The sequence below is a fragment of the Dendrobium catenatum genome, unplaced genomic scaffold, assembly GCF_001605985.2.
Source record: "Dendrobium catenatum unplaced genomic scaffold, ASM160598v2 fragScaff_scaffold_290, whole genome shotgun sequence".
Classification (NCBI taxonomy): domain Eukaryota; kingdom Viridiplantae; phylum Streptophyta; class Magnoliopsida; order Asparagales; family Orchidaceae; genus Dendrobium; species Dendrobium catenatum.
In genome coordinates, this window is record NW_021318752.1 from 31099 (window position 1) to 53721 (window position 22623).

The 22623-nt window shown below is 37.3% G+C and overlaps 1 protein-coding gene across 1 annotated transcript; it reads right to left on the minus strand.

Moving 5' to 3' along the window:
* Positions 1 to 6444: 6444 nt before the first annotated feature.
* On the minus strand, positions 6445 to 7618 carry LOC110094313 (uncharacterized protein At3g28850-like). The gene has a single exon (XM_020819519.2). It carries the CDS (start codon positions 7378 to 7380, stop codon positions 6754 to 6756), a length of 627 nt encoding a protein of 208 aa, XP_020675178.1. The 5' UTR covers positions 7381 to 7618; the 3' UTR covers positions 6445 to 6753.
* Between the last annotated feature and the right edge of the window lie 15005 nt (positions 7619 to 22623).

Below are 22623 nucleotides of genomic sequence, written 5' to 3' on the forward strand. Positions count from 1 at the left end.
ATACATCGAAAGAGAAATGTTATCATTTTCTGAGAGGATTGAGGGACAATCTGAGGCATCTGTTGGTGCCATTTCATATCCAGGATTTCTCTGAGTTAGTGGAGTGAGCTAGCTTTGTGGAAAATGATATGATGAATACTCAACAGAGATGGATGCAAGTATGGGTGTAAACGAGTCGAGTCGAGTTTTGACCTATCGAGCTCAACTAGTCAGCCAGAACGTGGGCTCGACCTCGAGCTCGAGCTCGAGTCAAGCTCAAAAAGCGAGCTCAAACTCAGTATGTCACACTGTAAACGAGCTCGAGTCAGCCTGCGAGTTTATGATAGGAAGTAGAGGTGTAGTTTGAATTTAATGCTTAGTTCTGAGTATGATATTATTTTGGGTATAAATTGATTGAGTCGATATGAAGCACATATTGATTGTTTGAAAAAACACATTATTATGAAGTAATAGAAAGAATAGAAAAAATATATATGGGAGTAAGTAGATTTGGAAAATATAATAAGTTATATCTTAGGTATATGCACCATTTGAAGTAATCGAGAGAATGGAAAAATCTACTTAGTTCTTGTCGTACCACATTTTAGATAACCATAATATATTTCGAATGTTAGTGTTGAGAAAATACGTATCAAATGTAGATTGGAGAATTCCTAAAGTTGAGGTGGAGCCTAAGCGTATTCTAGCTTTTGATGTAAATCAGCTAAAGAACAAGTACATCTCAATAGTCAAGTCAAAATGCAGTGAAAGCATAAGTTAGAACGGAAAGCAACATGGGAGAAGAAGGTTGAGATGAGACAAATGTATCTAGACATGTTTTGATTAAATGTCGATGATGATATTTTTGTAAGGAGGGGAGGATGTAATACTCGTCGTTAGAAATTCAAGTGACTATAATGATTGTTAATATTAATTTGATTAGCAATTATAAGCCTTAAAATGTTTAATGAGGTTGAAAGTAACTAGGGTTTGTATTATAGAAGTGAAAATACAATTGAAAAAAATTGCTCTATGGTTCGCAGCACCGCATCATTAAGCTCTTGGAAAAATGAAGAAAAAAGGGGAAATATGTGTGCGTTCCGGCGCAAGAAATTGTTGTCGCAATGCTGAGTCGTAGGTGAGGATATTTTGGGAGAATATGGAAGATTCTCTAGAAGTGCAACGATGTTGGGGAGGTGAGCGCCACGGCACTAGGTCATATTAGTGGTTTTCAAACATTAAAATATCTCAATCCATTTGATTAAACCATTTGCAACACCAACCATATCTTATCGAAGAAGGGAAGAAGAAAGGGGAAGAGAAGAAGATAGAGAAAATATAGAAAGGATTTTGGAAGACAAAATTTGTAAAATGCACATTCGGTCAGTTTGGGAAAGCATCGAGCTCGAGATAGGCAACCCATACTCTATTTATGATTCCAATTCCAAAATCTTTAACAAAACATATGCTTAAGAATGTATTTTTCCTAAGTTTGAAAAATAGTTTACTGTATAACTTTCAGTATATCATTAACCACTCTATTCATGACAATATCACTATTGAAGTACAAAATTTCATCGACTGATTTGCTCTGTATGAAAATTTGAAATTTCTTGAATCTCAGTACAATTAGCAAAGTATATTAATTTAATATTCTATATATTCTTACAAAATTGGTAAAATTCTGAAAAAATTAACTGGTACCAAAAGTTGGGTTTTAGCATGAAATCTGGTAATTAATATGTACATGCTTTAAATTCATCAAATGTATATTGCATTATCATCATCATGCACTGTATAACATTCTAGAGCTCTATTATGGAAATGAATATGCACTTTGAATTATATATTTGAGCACAATACAAATGTATCTCTATTTTGAACTATTTTGTTCTGCTATAGCCCTAAGATGATTCTTTATTGGAATATACTCAGCTCTGCACCTACCTCAAGCAGATGGGAGGTGGTAAATGGGAGTTACAAGTTAGCATTAATTATACATTTGCATTTCTGCATTTATATTCAAATGTGATCTAATACAACAAAAATTCAACAAGTTTGTTTATTTTAATTATGAGCCGTGAATTGAACTCTGATATGGGGGGAAAGGGAATGTAAAAGGTACATATGATTGAATAGTTCATAATGTATTTAAGCATTTTATTGCAAGCATTGTATTATTAACTATTGTTATTTAAGTATTTTGGGAAAAAAATATTTGTATGCATATTCTAGATGTTTGTTTTATATTATTTTGGATGATTAGATGACTCTAAAGAAATAAAATTCTGATTGAGAATTAATAAATGCTTAGAAAAAAGTTGGATAAATATCTCCTTTAGGTCTTGGGGCATTTAACTTAAGAACCTAAGAATGGTACCTAGAGGCCAACCAACACTCCTAGAGGACTCGCCACATCGACTCACCTGTAAAGACTTGCCTTGAAACTGAGGACCAGGCTAAAAACAGAGAACCACGTGGACACCTATCAGACGATGACATATATCCTGGGTCGCAATTAATGATGTACTTTCTTACCATTTTTTTTTTTACTTTCTTGTAGCCCTCAAATCTCTATAAATAGGTGGATAGACATATTTCGAATTTGTTTGTAGCATTGGTGATCCACATGAGTATTCTTGACACCTTGGCTTTAGTTTTACTCTTTGATCTCCTTAACCTTCTCTTTTTTTTGTCATACTCACTCCAACTTATCATGCTATCGTATAAGATATTACTTGCTAATAAGATCAAGTATCATTCACGGATAAATTTATATCCAACACATAATATGTACCTCAGCTGAAAGGTCACAAAGAAACAAAAAAAAAAATAGCAAAGCTCTCGAACAAGAAAAACCCAATCATGAATGTGGATAAAAAAAGAAAAAGTTTCTTAGATAAATGTGGCAGGTCATGGCACCCATCACTAATGCAATATTGTGACAGCAGTAGAAAAACTCAAAGTTTAAACAATTTACATAAATTTTTTTAAAAAATTAAGAATCATAATTATTAAAAAAATAAAAAGAAAAAAATGATTGCATAAATATAAACATTTCGTCCTGATTTGACCGAAGAGAACAGGTGTCAAGTCTTCATGCATCAATAAATCGACCTTATTGCGTCTAGGAGTATTCACGGCGGTAGAGAAATATAAAGTTTATCGTCTTAGCATTGTACGAAAATCCTGCACGCAATCAGATAAAGAGAGAGGGTCTAGCATTTATGAGACACCAAAATTTTTACGTGGAAAACCCCTGAAAAAGGGGGGGAAAACCACGGGGCCTAGCCCAGTCTGAATGAATCCACTAGTATTGCAGTCGATTACAAATGAGGCGCTTCCTTGGGAGAAGGCCTTAGCTTCATGTACATCTTATGGAGTACATTACATGATGTAAATACAAAGAGCTACTATCGACGTATTCTCTTTGTTAGAAGGACTGCAGTCGGCGGGCGACGTAGGTTAGGAGGACCGTGGTTAGCTGGCGACGGAGGACTGTAGTCGGCGAGCGACGTAAGTCAGGAGGACTGTAGTCGGCGGGCGACGGAGGTCGGAAAGACTGTAGTCGACGGGCGACATAAGTCAGGAGGACTGTAGTCGGCTGGCGACGGAGGTCGAAAGGACTGTAGTCGGCGGGCGACGTAAGTCAGAAGGACCGTAGTCGGTTGGCGATGAAGGTCAGAAGAACTGTTGTCTAAAGACGAAGATTAGAAGGACGACGTCATGTAGAAGTCCAATAATGGAAGGAACTCCATCTTCGCGTAGACGTCCATCGTAGTCCGATAACCGGTAGAAGTCCGGCGTCGGGTAGAAACTTGGCTAAGAGTGAATGTGCGACGCCGGGTAGAAATTCGACGTCTGTTGGTGGCAGAGGAGAACTCCGGCCTCACTTGGGCGGAGTTTCAGCGTCATGAGGGAACTCTAACATTAATTGAGAAGAATTCCTACATCCCGTGGAAGTTGGGAAGAATTTTGGCGTTTTCCCAAATATCCGACAGAGTTCCGGCGTCTTCAGGCGGTAGGAAGAGCTCCGGCGGTGGTCGAGGAGGTGAGGATTCTCCTTTTCCCCTTTCTCCTCTTCTTCTCTCTCTTCCCCTTTTTTTTTCCCTTGGTGTAGAATGAGGGCTCTATTTATAGTTTTTCTGGAGTGGCATAGCCCGTAAATAGGCGTGAGATCAAGGGCGAATTGGGAGTGGTTTGAATGGACGGCCGATATCGAATCCTTTGATCATGCACCGTTTGTTGGTCATTTGAAGGCCTTAATGATGTCGGAATTCGATGATCTTGGGCTCGTTGGATTCGTCTCGTCGAGCCGTTCGATTCGAGTATAAGCTCGTCAAAATCGGAGACCGTTTGGTAACTCAAATTGCGGTTTGAACCTTCCAACAGCGCTTTGAGCCCTAGATTCGGACTCATTTGGGCTCAGATTGGGTTGATCTTGGTGTCGTTGGGTTCGTATTTCCGAGACGCTCAGTTTGACTGTAAGCTCGCTGAAATCGGAGTTCGGGTGCTGCCAAAATTAATTTTTGAAATTTCCAACTAGCTTTTGCCTCGAGATTCGTGCCCGATCAAGATACTTTTGATGCCGTATCAGACCTCAATAACATTATCCAAATGGTTGATAAAGAATAAAAAAATGGACCTCAATAATGCTCCTACTTCCAGCGTGAACTGAATGATATCACAATCACGTGTTCAATCCTCTTTTAACTTTAATAAAATTGTCGCAATAATATCAAAAGATTCCGCATGGCAAACAGTCCCGCAAAGCGTGGCTCCCTTTTTCACCAACTAGAAGAGAACATGGCTTGCGTTCCTTTTTTTATTGGTATCCAAAGATTTTTAGAATCTGATCTTCCTTTCAATCACAATTATATATATAAAGCCCGACTCGACCTAGATTAATTAATCAAGTTCAAGCTCTAAATCAAGAGTGACTTGAGCTCGAGTCAGTCGACTCGACTCATTTATACCCCTATATAACATAATGTATATCAGATATACATAACTTCAATTGAAAAATATATATATTATGGAATTAAGAGCTGTCGATTTTTATAAAATGATCTTGATTTCCCATAAATTTGATTTTTTAATGAAATCAAGCAAATTTGAGGAATGGTCCACATTTCGATGGATCGGATTTTGGCAACAATTGCCATATCAACAACAAGAAACTCTAATTTATGAGCAAATTTGTTGAGATGAAAAGCTAATAATACAAAAATGGCAGATTCTCCATGTGCTACTGTGGTCCTTGATGGAGGATCTTTCCACACTCAAATTTATAAGGCCTTCACATGAAAGGATTTGTGGCTCAATGATTGGAGTAAGTAGTTTCTTCAAAATTGGGGGCCACGTATTAATGATTTATCACTTATTAATCCCCAAAAAATCATAAGCCACCAGCTACCAACACCTGATCCTAAGGTAGGAATAAAAGTTTTTTTGTAGTTACATATAATATAGAATTTTCAGTCTTCAACAATCTTATTAACTATGTTGAGTATTCTTTCACCCCTTATCTTTAAATCCTAATTTCATTACTAATCACTAACAAAGAATATGGGGCTATTCATCCAAAGAGAAGACATCAATCAACCTACACAAACACTATACAGAAGCATCAAATATAAAATAGATTGATATTTCTTCACACTTTCCACGAATGCAAGCATGTGAAGTCACAGTAAAACTTGCAATAGAACTCAAAGAAGCCATCTCTTTCTGGTTAAAAGTTGCAATATGAAAGAAAGTTTGCAAGCCAATAGCTATGCATTAAAACATAAAAGCATCACGCAGCTTCATCTTGGGCACACTTAAGCGATGGATTTCTGAAGACTAACATAAATTTGTTGGAAAAGAAGGATATTTGAAAGAGTAATATGGGTTATTGCTTGTTTACTGAAATTCTGAAAACCAAGCAGAGAAGACGAGGGATATCTAGGAAATGGGGTTTAAGCTTCCAATAAAACTTTTATGCTTTGCTGATGGCGATGATGGCTCAAAACCATGAAGACAGGGCTAAGAAAACTAGCAGTTTGGCATGTTTATTGCATGCTCAAAATTATTATTTTATTTAAAATAAAAATATATTTTTTATTTATATTTTAATATGATTTACTCATTAAAATATTATATAAATAAATATAAAAATTTCTGCTTGTAGCTTGTAGAAAAACTACAATAATGTCGCAAACAAAGATTAAATTAGAAGATCTTAGGCATGTTTATAATTCTACGCAAGTGTGAAAGATCCACTAGATGCAGCTCTACTTGATTTGTTTAGGGTTTAGGGGGTTTAGATCCCAACTAAGAGGTTTTGGATTTGAGTCTCATACATATACATATGTTGTGTGTTGTGTGTGTTTGAATGTTGCCCTAATTTCCGGGTAAAAAAAAAAAGATCTCGATTGGTATTAGAAAAGAGGCACTCATACAGATTACAAACGATGAAGGAGATAGGAAATTTCTAAAACTTATGCGCATAGCATGCATGAACACACAATTCCAAAGGACAGAGATCTAAATGTCCACCTTTTGAACATCTACTGCATATAATTGTCATATACTTTCTAAAACTGTATTTCACCCTTCCCATTTACATGCCCATTAGTGATCTGCTACCAAGTTCACTTCAAGAAAGAAAGAATGGCTCTACATCCAATAATCCCCAATATGAAGCGAGGAAAAACCTAATGACATTTTGTTTTGCATGTCAAATGCTTTTGCAGGTCATCTAGTTCCCCAATAATCTTTTTACCTTTTTTTTCAGCGGAAAGAAGAACAACAGTTAGGGCATCGTACCAATCCATTCTCGTTGCACTCCTCACACCGCCGCAGTCTTCCTTCGTCCTCCACGAAGACCTTCCGGCTCCCACTGCAATCCCAGCATGGTACGAAACGAACTCCGCCGCAACCACCGCACACGAACGACGGATCTTGCCGGGGAACCCCCTCAAGCAACCTCTCCATCTCCCCGGCCTCGTGAAGCTGCCGCAGTTCCTCCGCCCCGCCGATGTGGCGACCGCGCAAGAACACCTGTGGCAGTGACACCGGCCTCCCTTTCCCGCCGACCAGCCCCTGGAGCTCAGCCCGGTACGCCGCGTCCATGGAAACGTCCCGCTCGTCAACCGCGACGTGGAAGCCGCCGAGGATGGAGCGGACGGCGCAGCAATCCTCGTGAGTTCGACGGATTCCACGCAGCGAAGTGGTGTAAACGACGACTCCGGAATCGGCGGTGGAAAGCTTGGGATTGCCGTCGGCTAAGTTCTTCCAGAACGGGCGTGACACTTCGCGGGCGCGGCGGTGGAATGTGTGGTGGTAGGTGAGGGATCGTGGGAGGAAGGGCTTCTTGGCGGCGGCGGCAGCGGGGGAAGGGTCATCGAACCCTTCCATTAGGTTCTGCTGCTGCCGCCGGCAAGAAGATCGTGGTCGCGGGGTGTTTCTTGGCTACGGGGATGGTAAAGCTGGAGAGGATGAAAATGGGGCTGGTTTGGTCGCAGAAAATGCTTTATTGAGAAGAAAGCGGGGAATCCGGGCAAGGTATGTGTGATGAGCTGGAAGAGTGGATTTGGCTTTGAACGTGGAGAGAATATGAAGCCTGGAACAAGACGGCGATGCGGCGAGTGCGCGTACACGGTTTGAATTGCGATTGGTTTAGGGGCCGCAGTTTGGGTTGCTCAAAAGAGCGTGTAAAGTACTCATATATATTGGGTTTTTTTAAAAATATTAATATTTGATTCCAAATAGAATGAATGTTGAGTGAAATTTTGAAATAAAAGTTTAAATTTGGTGTATTTAGAATTTTTATATTTGAGCTATTTTTAAATACATCTGAAATTCATAGTCATTGTCATGACCGGTAGCCACTTCTGTTGTGCCCAGCGGCCAGACTTCGACCACTTCTAGCCTCCGACCATTGCCAACCACCATCCACCCCTCTCATTATCAGTCGTCGCTAGTCTTCGGCCACCCCGATCCACCATCGGCCATCGTTGGGAACCCCCGCCCATCATCGGTTGTCGCTGCCCTTCGGTGATTGCATTGCCCCACCCTCTTATACATGATAACATATCTTCAACCAACCAAAATTAGTCAATCATCTTTAGTCATTCTTTTTAACTTATATACAAACTTCATATTATATATAATAACATTCTAATCACATCATATGAAATGATTATAAAATATAAATCTATCAAATATAAACATTGGTATAAATGTAGTATGCCCAAATTACACGGTTTATTAAATAAATAATACATTTGTACATATCATCTATTTTATACTCAAATGCAGTACACTAATTCATGTTCATTTCATGCTTGACATTTTCCCAATTATTTCAAAAAAATAACCTACATACAAAGTTTTCCTATGAAATTTCAATATAATCTAGTCAAGATGTTCGGGGTGATGATATCTATCATATATCAAAAGTTATACAATGGAAAATCAATAAAACTAAAGATATTGCAATTTTTATCAATTCTAGAAAAAATGCAAAACACAAAACTATTAGAAATAGAGGTACGTTAAGAATACTTATCATGATCAAAATACTTTTTACAACTGAAGTGGCGAACATAAACACATTGAATCTCTCTCTCTCTCTCTCTCTCTCTCTCTCTCTCTCTCTCTCTCTCTCTCTCTCTCTCTCGACCATGCACTTGAAATGGAAGGGATGGTGGGATAGCGATTTAAGACAGATATTTTTAATTATTTTATTAAAAAAATAAATAAATTCTTAACCCAATGTTGTGACGCCTATGACCCAGCACCACTGTGCTCCCTTACTTTTCCAAAAACTTGAAAGTTTAGTACTGCAATGCCACAAGCTCAACATCGTAGAGCTCTCTTAGTCAATTTTCAAGAAATTTATTTTAGGGGAATTAAATGTTACATTATTACATAGGGTCCTCTGATAGCCATCACCAAGTCACTATAGGAAAATCAACAATTAACGGCGATAATTTCGGGGGTCAAAGAATCGTCGAAATTACCAGCGATTAAACCGGTCGTGTGACCGCCGGTTCTAACAGGCAGTTTTTAATAATAAACACCTGGAAATGCCGACGGTAAAATAACCATTGGATAGGCCGCCGGTTTTGTGTTTTTGCATCACATTTACCGGTGGCTTGGCCGCCGGTTTTAAGTGTTTTTTCAGCGGTCCAAATCGCCTGATAAACGTCGAAAATTGACCTAAAATTGGCCAAACATGCCCTTCCTCCTCATTTGTTGGCGTATTTATTTTTCCTCCATACGCCACTCATGCTCGCCTCCGACTGTAGACGCCGTAACTCTGGCCGTCGATCACACCCGCCGACGCCCTGGCTGTGCCTGCCGATGCCCACAATCTGGCTTGCGAACGGCCCGAAGGTTCTCCTTGCATTTACTTTTTTTGTTTCTTTAGTCATGGATGGTTATTTAGAGAGAATAACGATGACCTACATATGATATTTATTGATTTAAAGATAGCATATGATAAAGTTCTAAGAGAATTGTTATGGAGAGTTCTAGAAAGAAAAATGTAATTAATGCTTATATTCAAGCTATTACTTGTGTTCAAACACTAGATAGTTTGATCAAATATTTTCATATTTCAGTTTGATTACATCAAGGATCAACCTTAAGCTCATTTCTTTTTATATCATAGATAGAATAATGAGGGCGTACATATGATATTTATTGATTTAGAGAAAGCATATGAGAAAGTTCAAAGAGAAGTGCTATAGAGAGTTCTAGAAAAGAAAGGGGTTAATAATGCTCATATTCAAATCATTAAGGATATATATGTAGAAGTTGTTACTTGTGTTTCAACAAAAGGTGGTTTGACCAAGTATTTTCCTATTTCAGATGGATTACATCAAGGATCACCGTTAAACCCATATCTTGTTGCCTCAATCATGGATGTTCTTACTAGACATTTGTTAGAGGTTGTACCATGGTGTACACTTTTTGTTGATGATATTCTTCTTGTTGATAAGACCACATAGGGAGTTGAAGGTAAACTTAAATTGTAGAGGTCAACCTTATAGTCTAAAGATTTTTGTTTGAGTATATCTATAACCGAATATATGAAATGTAATTTTATAGTAATAGATCCATTTGGCGGATTGTGAGTTTGGGCAATTAAGTCATTAATAAGAGTATACATTTTAGATATTTTTGGTATGTTGTTTAGAGTGATGGTGGTGAAATATATGTGGATATTATTAGTAGAATTCTAGTTGGATGATTGAACTGCATGAATGCATCGGGCATATTTAAACGTTGATAACAGACGATTTATTTTAATCGTTGGTATTTTAATATAGCCACCGGTAACTACCGGCAGTCAAGCCGTCGGCACTACTGGCATTTGAGATGGTCGGTAGGCCGTTGGTAACTAACTGATGATCGCCTACGCTATGACTGCCATAATTTATAGGCCCTTCTGGCCGTCGGAAAGCCGGAAGAACCTTTAGCCTCCGAAAAATGACTGCTGTAATTTGTTTCATACGCGGTTTGTATCGGAGGTTAACAAACCACTGGAAAATCGCCGGTATTCTTAAAAATTACCATAACATTGATATTAACCGTCGATAATTGATAATTTTCCTGTAGTGAGTTATGGACCTCCAATCATCATCGTTGAACTTTAGTACTCTAACTACTATCATTGACCATAATTCTTATATCACCATCACCTGACTACAATCATTGGACCAATGTTGCCTAACTACAATCCTCTTGACTTCTATGATTTAACTATGATTACCTAGTTATCCATGTTTGATTGTAATCCTTGGCATTGTTGCCTAATTATGGTGCTCAAATCACCATCTTCCAACTATAGTCAATTGATTGTCATTTTCTAACTAGGTTTTCTGACCATCGTTACTTAATAAAAGTCTCCCAACAACTATATCACCCACGACAGTCTCTTGAATACTATTGCTTATATATGATGACTACATTAGCAAAACTACAATGCATGTCATCAATACCAAATATGACTCTCGACATCAAAAATAATATTTATATTAAACTTCTTGGTATTTATCTAGTCTCTTCAATAAATAACATTGAACAAATAATAAACGGTCGCTCAAAGCTAGTCCCCATGTCATAAGACTCCTCTACTTCCCCCATAGAATTTGTTCTACACAATTCATGTATATTATGTTGTATACACAACTTCTCCAATCATGAGAAAGGGCATCATTTGTAACCAATGATAAAAACTAGTATAATTATTTCAATTGAGCTAAGCTTCATGGTTCTTCCTTTTTTTTTTAATTTTTATGTAAAAATTTTGATGTCACAAATATATCTTTTTAATTTTTAATTTATTTCAATTGAACAAAGCTTCATGCAATCCTTTTACATTTGTGTGTGTAACATATCTTCATATGCTAGGATGTTAAACTATCTTCCTATCCCCACTAATATTTTATCACACAACAATTATATTTGAATATTATTACTAACACATAGATTCTTTACATATTATTTGCTTTCGATACATACAATTTATTTTTTGACAGAGAAAGATGACCTCCTAATATTCTTTTGAATGCTGCTGTTGTAATTACATTACAATATGTATTGTGAAGTGTTCAATACGTCTGAAAAGAAAGAGATATGTAAGATAAAATAGCTCGAAGCATAGCTTCTACTTAAATAACACATAATATTATCCCTGTAAAAAACTTTATTTATGCTCGTAAATTTTATGCTTTTAACAAAATTGTGAACAAACCTTTATGTTATGTGTAAGAAGGCTTTGTATATATTAAATATTAATTATAAATATGATATTCTGTTAATTTGTTATGTAGTTTTGTTGTTTATGAACATAGTTATGAATATTATTTAAGTTTTTTTTTTGTAATTTTGTTTGTGGTTTGCGTGAGGTTCAAAAATGATTCGAAAATGTTTAAACACCCATATCAAGAAAGACACATATTTTCTTTATCTTGATAGTTGCACTCAACTTCCGTTAACTACGCTATTGTACAATAGGTGTTTCGCTCTTGGATAATAGGTATTATTGACAACCTTTGCTTTGCTAGCGGAGTTCAAACCTTTGATTTTGTCTGCGACCCTGCTGCATGCGGGAACATCATAATTTGCTAAAATCTTATCATTATCTCTAGCGCCTTGAAATTATGGAAATTTGATAATAAATTATCAAAATTAATAATATAAAGTACATTTACAATTAAATGCAAAATAAAAAATCAATTATTGTTACAATATTAGTGTATGTATTTGTAACAAAATATATTTTCAATTAAAGAATATATTTATTGTTATAATAAAAGTGTGCAATTTGCCAAAGCATTTAAGTTTTTGAAAATAAATCTATAAATAATTTGTTTATGCAAAACTACATGCGATCATTTGTAAGTTTGTGAATACAAGAATATTTTTATTTGAGATCAAAAACATAATTTATTTGATCACATATCCTCTGCAATTCCTGCTATAGAACAAAGAATTGAAAAATTGTTAATGGAAAACATTAGTTGTTGAAATTACATACAATACAAGATGAAACTTATTTTGGGCACTTGATTTATATTGACTCTCCTCTATTGTCATGATGATGTGATGAGGGCTGCAAGCGATTCAAGCGTTCGACGAGCTACTCGTAGTTCGGTATGATTAAAGCTCGCTTGTTATCGTTTAATAAACTAAACAAACAAACTTGAATACTATTTTAAATAATTGATTCTTAAATAAACAAACTTCAACACTAATGCGTTCGGCTCATTTATGTTCGCAACAACATCATTTGAAGCTCGTGATCAAGCTCGACATTAAGCTCGATAAAAGATCGATTCGTGTTTGATTTTGAACTTGTGAATAAGCTTGATAAGAATAATTAATATTTGATTATAGAATATGGAACAGGTAAGCTTCATTTAAAAATATATTCATATTGATTAATGTTATTTTCATTTTACATAGACAATTGCTTTTATTATAAATGTATTTGTTCATAACTATGTTCATGAACGTATCTGTTTGATAGTTTAAAAAAATTCATTAAATATGTTCACGAACATGGTCTATGTAATCGTTTGTTAGGAAGCTTGATAAAGCTCATTTGTTAAGTTAATGAACATCCAAAAGTAGAGCTCATTTATAGCTCGTTCATGCTTGTTTGTTTAAAGCTCGATAAGCACTAAACAAATCAAACATGAACTGAACATGAACATAACATGAACACTCATTAATTTAAATAAATCAAATATGAACACAAACAATAAAGCTCGAACAAACATGAACCAAACTTGAACAACCTGATATTAAATGAACACAAACATGAACACACGCATACTCGGCTCGACTCGGTTCATTTGCATCCCTATGTGACGACATAGACATTGAGGTTTCTTTTATTTTTCCTTATCTAATAAGATAACTGGATATATGACCAAATAAATTCCAAACTTGAAACCATGATGCACTATAAGGCTTCGTTTGGGACGACTTTCTAGTGCAAAATTTTTAAATGCAAGAATTTTTGTACTAGAAAACTATTTTAGAAAGCAAGAAGAAAGCCGTCCCAAACGAAGCCTAAGTGTCTACTCTAACTTTTCTTTATTTTTTATTTTCTAGACTTTAAATAAGATAATTATTCTTTACTAATTAGGCAAAGAGGATCAATGATCGATGTATGAATCCACTAATTTGTGCCAATTGCTACATACATATGTGAAATCTCTACTTAAATACTTCTTATTTCTCTTAGGCCTTCTCTTATATGGAACTTCTCGTACATCCACTTTATTTATAACCTCAATAAAATATATGATGGTCTTCATATCATCAACATTCCTACCTTGGATAGGCTAATAATAAGGAACATATACAATATACTTATAGAAGTCTTTCTCATTAACTCGATGTATCAATGTAGGGTTAAAAATCACTATTCTCAAAAGATAAGCTAATGAGTTATGGCCGTAGACAAGTATAAATGAAGAGCATTGAAGAGTTACTTGACTGTGGGATTGTTTGACCTTTTGAAAAACATCTAATTTTAAAATGTTTGATTATATTCAAAATGACGTCACATGATCTAGGTGTAACTGTGGCAATCTAATTCATCCAATAAGAATAATTACTTTAGACATATGCAAATATAGCATATTAAATCAAATAAATTGGAGAGAAGATTTTTTTCATGGGAGATTTTTTCTCTGCCAGGGTTTCTTGCCGCCATAGATTTTGTTCTCTTCCCGCCTTCCCGCTGGGGGCTCCTCCCCCATTGCCTACTCCATTTTTCCACCTCTCTCATCCTCCTCACCCCATGTCTCCACATATGCTGTCGTCTCTCCTTTGGATTGGAAAAACCTTCTTGCGACGACCCCGTAAGTCACTACGGAGTTTTCCCACTCTCTAGCTTTTGTCCCCACACAAAACCTCACAGCTCAGTTTACCAGTGAGCAATATCACGCTGATGCCCCTGAGTGGTCGCTCTCTCTGGTTGGTTACTCCGTCGGCCAACGATCGTTCTATGAAGCCATGCTAACTACAATAAAAAAGACTTGGTAGCTCAAAGGGGGCTTTTCTCTCCTAACTATGGACGAAGGTTTCTTCCTTCTGAAATTTACTGCGGTTGAAGACTATGAGCATGCCTGGCCCGGTGGCCCGTGGTTTTTCTTTGACAAGCCTTTCATACTTCAAAAATGGAGCCCAGATTTTGTTCCTAAGCGCGAAGAGTTCCCATCGATACCCCTCTGGATCAAGATCATGAACTGTCCACTCTCTTGCAGGACTCCCGAAGGTATCTCTAAACAAGCTACCTGTGTTGGAATCCCTCTAGCTGTTGATGCCCTCACTGCTGTAAAAACTCGCCTTACCTTTGCGAGAGTTTGTGTGCAAGTTACTAGATCCTCCATCCTCTCGGACGAAATTTTCTTCTCTGTTGATGGTAAAACTTCCCTGCTTCGGATCCAATACGACCGGAAACTGGAACATTGCTCTCAATGTGGATCCATTATGCACCCTCCGTCCCTATGTCCTAAAGACCCTATTCTCCCACCTACCGATATTCCCAGGACTAGAGGCCGAAGCTCCAGTCATAAGCCTCGGTTCACCCCCGCCCCCTCGTCTTATCATACCAAAGCAAGCACCCCCTCCCAAATTAAGTGTCAATCCTTCCAACCCACCCTTACCTTCCAACCTGTCTCTTGGAACCCTAATACCAAATCTAAACTCCCCCTCTGGTGAAATTACTGAACACCCACCTTCCTCCCCTCCTCCTAAAGACCCTCCCACAATTAAAACCAAAAACCAATTTGAAGCTCTTTCGGATTCTGAGAGCACAGAACAGCCTCCCACTAAAGCCCAACTTCCAAACTCTACACCAAACCCTTATAATCCTAACCACAATAGCCCACCTCACACCTCTCCTAGAAACCACCAACCTAACATTCCAAACAGCAATGACCAACCCATTTCATCTTCTACCTCCGACACTACAAAAACCCAGCAAATTACACAGCAAACTCAAAAGCAAACTAGAGGCAAGCAGCCCAAAAAGGCCTCTACCCCAACCCACAAATGTCAATGACCCTTCCTAATATTGCAGCCTGGAATATCCGTGGGTTTAACAACCCTAACAAAGCCTTATGCTGCAAAAAACTTGCCCAAAAACAAAACCTTGACATCCTCTTCATACTTGAAGCTAAAATCTCCCTTCCCTCTCTTTCCAGTCATTGGTTTCAGGACAACTACAGAGTTTTCCCTATGGAAGTCTCTTGTCACAATTTTCATCTCTCTAATCCGGTATGTACATAGATTAAGTGGAATGTTAATACTGTTAATTTCATTCCTGAAATTACCACTAATCAGTTTATTCATGGCACCATTACTGTCGCCTCTAAACCCATTTGTGCTATCACCACGGTTTATGCTAGTAACTCTCACATTGAATGGCAGTCTTTATGGGACAATATATAGAATATTGAGGGCACCACTGCCATTCCTTGGGCTATCATTGGTGACTTTAATTGCTATCGTTACCCTAATGAAAAAGCTGGAGGTAACTTGCTCAACAACACTAAGCTTGGTGATTTAAATAGACTGATTTTCAGCTCTGGCCTTCATGATCTCTCTTCTATTGGGCATTACTTTACTTGGCACAACCAACAACTTGGTAACCCCATTCACATCAAACTTGACAGAGTTCTTATTAATGATGCTTGGTTGATTGCATATCCCAACTCTTATTATATTGTTGGAGACCCTAACTACTCAGACCACTCCCCTCTTATCTTAGCCAATAATCCCAATGGTATGAAAGGCCACCGTTTCATGTACAAGAACTATTTCTCTGGCAAGCCGGAATTTTGGGATTGTCTTCTCCAAGCTTTATCTCAAGCAAATAATAATAGTCCTCTTTGCTCCTTTTACAACAAGCTCAAAAGCCTTAAGAATCTCATCAAGCATAAAAACAGGTATAACCCTTCGGTTATCCAGAATGAGATTGATTCTCTTAGTTGTCTCCAAAATCAAGCCATCACTAAACTCCAAAGTAATCATCTTGATAACTCTCTCAACTCTGAGCTTAATAGCATTAATGCTAAGCTTTCTTACTACCATGCCACCCTCACCAGTCGGATGTCTCAAAGAGAAAAAGTTAGATGGCTTACCAATTGAGAAGACGACTTAAAATTCTTATTCTCTAAGATCAACATCTCCACCAATCATAACAGGATCAAGGAACTTTGTAATGATTATGGTTATGTCTCCTCCCACCATAACATCTCCAACATTTTCATAAACCACTATTCAAAGCTCTTTAATACCCATAATCCTCCGTCCCCCAATCATAATTTTCAGGATATCCCTCCTGGAAATTCGATTCATCCCCATCTCCTGCCCCTGCTCACTGCCCAGGTCACTATTAAGGAGATCAAATCTGTTATTTTTGCTGGCAAAGCGAACTCAGCTCCTGGTCCTGATGGATTCTCGTTTGAGTTCTATAAAACCTCTTGAAATGTCATTAAACACCCTCTTTGCAAGACTATTTTGTCTTTCTTCTCCACTAGTTTTATGCCTAAACAAGTGAAAGCCACGGCTATTGCATTAATTCCTAAGCAATCCCATGCCAATAACATTAAAGATTTTCGTCATATCTCTCTATGCAATGTGGTTTATAAATTTATTGCTAAGATCATTGCTAATAGTATGAAAGAGGTGTTGCCCTTCATTATCCACCCTAGCCAAGGTGGATTCATTAAGAATAAGATCATTACTGATAACATTCTTCTTGCTAAGAACTGTTAAGGAATTTCAACCTTAATTCCAAGAGCAAGTACTTTTGTGCTAAATTTGATATTAGGAAAGCCTTTGACACTGTTTCTAGAGAATTCCTTCTTCATAGGCTGGCGGTTAAAGGCTTCCCGGATGCCTTTATTTCTTGGATTAAAGCTTGCATTACTGATGTGCATTTTTTCTTTATGTATCAATGGTGCTCTTGAAGGCTTTTTTAGCTCCACTTCCGGGCTTAGGCAAGGGTGTCTGTTATCCCCTTACCTTTTTACGGTTGTTATGGATGGTATTTCAACTTCTCTAGAGCATGCAACTACTAACCTCAATTTTACTGGTATGAACATTGGTGATTGTTCCATGACCCACCTTATGTTTGCTGATGATATCTTAGTTTTTGGGGAAGCTACCTGCACCAATGCTCAAACTCTCAATACTATTCTTGCTAATTTTGCTATTGTTTCCGGCTTACATGTTAATGCTCAAAAGAGTAGCATCTTGATTTTCACGGATGCCCAGCAGGCTGCGCAAATTTGTGACATTCTTCACATCCAGCAATCCCTCACTCCCTTTAAATACCTCGGTTTGCCCATTTTTTATAAAAAACTGAGAGCAATTGATTTTCAACCTCTGGTCCAAAAAATTAGCTCCTCTCTTTCCGGTTGGAAAGTCAAAACTCTATCCTTTGCTGGCATAATTCAGTTCGTAAAATTCACTATTAGCAACACCTTGGCTTATTGGATTAGGGGATCAATATTACCCAAAGGCTGTTGTAAAATCATTAACCGTTTGTGCTCTAGATTTTTATATTTTGGAGATACTAATCTCAAGAAACTTCACACCATCTCCTGGAAAAACACTTGTATCCCTAAACATTATGGTGGTTTGGGTATTCCATCTATTGAATTCCTTCAACACAATTTTGCTTGTTCTATCATCTGGAGATTTTTAAAAAACTGCAATCCTCTTTTTGATTGGTGGAGAGTTGGTTATACTTCTTTATGGAACTTGTGGTATAGTAAAGTCTCGACTTACTGGAATTACCTTTGCTCCAAAGCTAATTCTATTAAGCATTGTCTTACTCTGTTTGTCCATCCTAGTAGCAATCTGTCTTTCTTATGGGACCCTTGGTGTAACGGGCTCTCTATTGCGGATTTACTAAACACTACAAATGAGCTCCAGGTTGTTTCTTATATGTCTAACTAGAAAGTTTCTTCGGTTATTAGAGATTTGTTGTGGAACCTGCCTAGCTGCTTTAATTCTTCTACTATTTCTGTTATTAGCTCCATTCACATTAACGATTTTGTGGAAAAACATCTTTGGTTGGGAGACCAGAATCCCAATTTTCACAAATTTCAGGAAATTTTATATGGCAATCTGGACAAAGTTTACTGGCACAAGCTTTTTTGGCAAAAAAAAGCTGCTTTAAGATTCTCTAGTTTTACTTGGATGGCTTTCAAGGGTGGCCTTAAAACTGCGGATGTTTTAGCTATTCGTGGGATTAGAATTGGTACCAAATGCTATTTTTGTTTTGCTGAAACTGAAACTACCTCCCACCTGTTCTTTGAATGCATTTTTACCATTAATATTATCAAGAAATTCTTACCCTGGTTGGGTAATCACCTGATGCGGCCCAATCTTCATCAAGTTCTGGATAGTGTTTTGGATCAAAGGCTATCTAGTATTCAAAACAGCTATTACTTATTATCTAGCTGTGCTACTGTTTACTTCATTTGGAGGGCTAGAAATGACAGACTTTTTGGTGGCATTTTTTACTGTCAAGCCACGGTAACAGCGAAGATTACTCATGCAGTTAGCAGGAAAACTGCTAAATGGAAGCTTACCCATAACACTTACTAATGGATCACTATCTTGTTCGTCGATTGGGTTTTGCTTTGCTAGCAATTTTTTTTGGAAGGACCATGATGATCGCTGCCTTTGCAGCAGCCCTTTGGATGGTCTTACTGGCAACCAAGGGCATGGCATGGTGCAGTCCCTTCAAGCTTTTGACCCTATCCGAGTTCACCATTATATGCCTCCTGAATCCTTCATGCTCTTATGAGTTCTTTATTCTTTTCAATTGTAATTTTTGCATCTTTGGCTTCTCTTTTTGTTGTTGAGGGCCAAGACTTTAGGTTTTTCTTTTACTTACTTGTAAGTTTCTTTTTCATCAATGATACGGGCTATGCCCCTAAATTTCCCAAAAAAATCAAATAAATTAATTATACAATATAATGGGAAAAAAAGAGATTTGAGCCTCATTCAAACCTAGTTTTTATTATTAGGTATGAAACAAATATTTATAAACTAAGTTCGAAGTAGGTTTAAACTAAGTTTGATTGAGGTTTGAAAAAAAAATGAACCTAGCTCAAACATTATTCGAACTTTATTAAAATCCATGTTTTTGAATCAAATGGATGAATCAAAGGTCAGAAGCAACGATTAGAACAAAGTTTTAATCTTTTATTACACTTCCAAACACATCTTATTTGGTCTCGAATTTAGATTAAGGCTTTGTTTGTGACGGATTTTTTATTGCTTCTTAAAATGGAGTTTTAGTACAAAAATTAAAATTTTTTAACTAAAACTCCATTTTAAGAAGCAATAAAAAAACTGTCCCAAACGAAGTCTTAATCATATATTTGCATTTGAACAAAATTCAAAGCCAATAGCATGAGTTCAGCCCTTGTTAAAGCATATGTTTCAAACATCATGTTAGTCCAACAACTTCAAAATCGAGGTTTGAAAAATGTTTAAACAAAGTTTGTAATTTTAATAAGAGGTTCTAACCTTGTTCCATTCTATATTTCAATCCTTGGTTTGTCTAGTAAATTCAAGAATGATATTCAAATAAAGTTCAAATTATAATCAAAGGTTCAAACTTGTCTTTTGAACATTGGGGATCATTCAATTGCACCAAAGCTAAAGCTCAATTGAAGCTACATGACTTTGTTCGACCACAATTTGAAATAGAGAATCAAATTATTAGAATTTTTAACTTTATTTAAACCTTATTTAAACCTCACTTTCGTTTCTATTGGGTGAATCCAAGGTTCAAAACAAAAGGTTCAAATAAGATTCGACAAATTTTATGAGTTTCAAATCTTGTTCATACTGAAAGTATAAGATTCAATCATTTTCGAACTCAATAATATGTATTCGAATGAAACCTACTTGGGATTTAATCCCAATTTAAAGCTTAGATTATAGCTTTTATTTTTTTTTTTTTTTTTTTTTGAACTTTATATAAATTTAGTGTTCTAACCTATTATTTGAATAGCTTGTTCCAACCTTTTTTTTTCTCTGCTTTCTCCTATAACGAGATCTACTGATGGTGACAAGGACAATGAATGCACCATAATCTTGGTTAAAGAAAAACATTGACACTAACCTTGGCTGTCTGTATTGGAATGAATCATGTGAGACATTTTGTTTAACATTTTAATGTAGGGGTGAGATAGCAAGAAAATTTGCAGAAGAAAATGCTTGGAAAATAGTTCAAGGTGTTAACTAGTTTGAACATTCACGTTAACATCATAAAGTATATAATATAATGGGGCTTGGATGATCTAAAATAATTTTATCGGGTGAATGTTGATTACAAATAATTGGGCGTCCATAAATTGGATAAGATGAGATTACAAGAGTATGAGTTAATAGAAGAAAGTTTCATAGAGTTGCTAGTGGGCCAGAGGTGTTTGGATGATTGTAGTCGAATGACGGCAGATGTTGGATGGGGGTGGTCCAACGATGATGGTTCGATGATAACTATTAGACAGTGTTTAGATGGTGGTAATCAAATGGCGATTGTCCTATGGTGGCTCGACGACAACAATCCAACAATGATGGTCCTGCATCGGTTAGACGATGGCTGAAAATGACTGGCGGTGGTCGATGGTGGCCTTTGTTGAAGCTCCTGAAATATTCAAGCATATGTGCTCTCTTGAATCTCAATATAATAATCCCCATCATGCAAAAGTGGCGAACTATTTATAAATTTTGAGAGTGATATCACTTATAAATATAACAAAACCTAAAAAGCTTCATCAAATGTCCCGTACTGATTTTCTTGATCACATACCACTCTTTTTCATATTTAAGTACCTTAATGATGTAGAACTAAGCAATTTTGTCTCATCTAGATGCTTTATTTGATTATCAGTATGCAAAATTTGAATATCATTTGATTTTTAAATCAACATCCAAAAATTTATAATCATTCTTTAAGTGCATGTTTTGGGTGTGGGCCTCCGAAGGAGCACCGCTCGCGGGGGTTCGAATGCAGAGGGTACGGCCGCACTATCCCGTAGGACAAAACGATCGTAGGCCTCTACGCTCGACACGAACGGGTCGATGGGAGGGCAGATTGGATCGCGCATACGACTGACCATTGGGGATAGATGCTGTCGCCAGCACACCCCGATGGGTAGCAATATACACGACCTAGTCACGGGTTTCCCCCACCCGATACGAGAGATCGAGTGGGGTAAAGTAGATTGCGGGGCCAAGTTTCCCACGGGCGCAAGCCCCCGTGGTTAATTACATCCCGGGCCGGAGCCCGAGAAGACTCTCGATTAAGGATCATACATTATCTTTTCTAAATTGGGATTAGCACGAGGGTATAGACTAGGAAATCCTACTCAAAGGAAAGAAAGGTCTCAAAGAGGCTCAATCAACATGCATGGCTCATACCAGCATTCGGAGGCTCTAGGGTACTAGAGAGAAACTGGAGAAAGAAAGACAAGCAATCAATCACATGCGTGAGAGAAAGATGGAGGTGGCGTCATCCTGTGACGCAGATAAGTAGGATTTAAGGTCCCTGAAAAGAAGGAACCTACCTACTATTTAAGGCATACTACGAGACCGAATGTAGTATCCTCGACTCCTAAATCTAGGTTGGGATTAGTGCTCTACGAAACACTAATACCCGTGTCCTAGCTAATGCAGTGCAAAACCTGGACTTATCCCGGCCTGGATTGGGGGAGCCAGCTAACCACCTAATCGATTCAAAGCCATGCTGTCAAGTCAATTATGAAAGATGGGTGGATGGTATAGTTCTTTGGAAATAGGACCGACATCTAGAGAATTTCCTAAGTGGCCCTGGACTTATGGGGGTTAGATGCTCCTAGCTAATGCAATTAAATTTTAATTAAATTGATTTCTAATGCAATGCATGCTAGTTGAAATGTCAGCTCATGAATGCTATAGAATTTTAAAAAACAGGCTTATAAAAATAATTTTTTTTGAAAAGACTGGGTCTCCCTAGGTCCGGCACTTCATCCTCATAGGCCAGATTATCCGGACTCAACCCGCAGGCAGGGAGATGTCTTATAACAAGGAAAGAAAGATGCAGTAATATGCATGCGA

Coding starts and splice junctions, on each gene's coding strand:
- LOC110094313 (XM_020819519.2), bottom strand. CDS start 7,380: ATGGAAGGGTTCGATGACCCTTCCCCCGCTGCCGCCGCCGCCAAGAAG.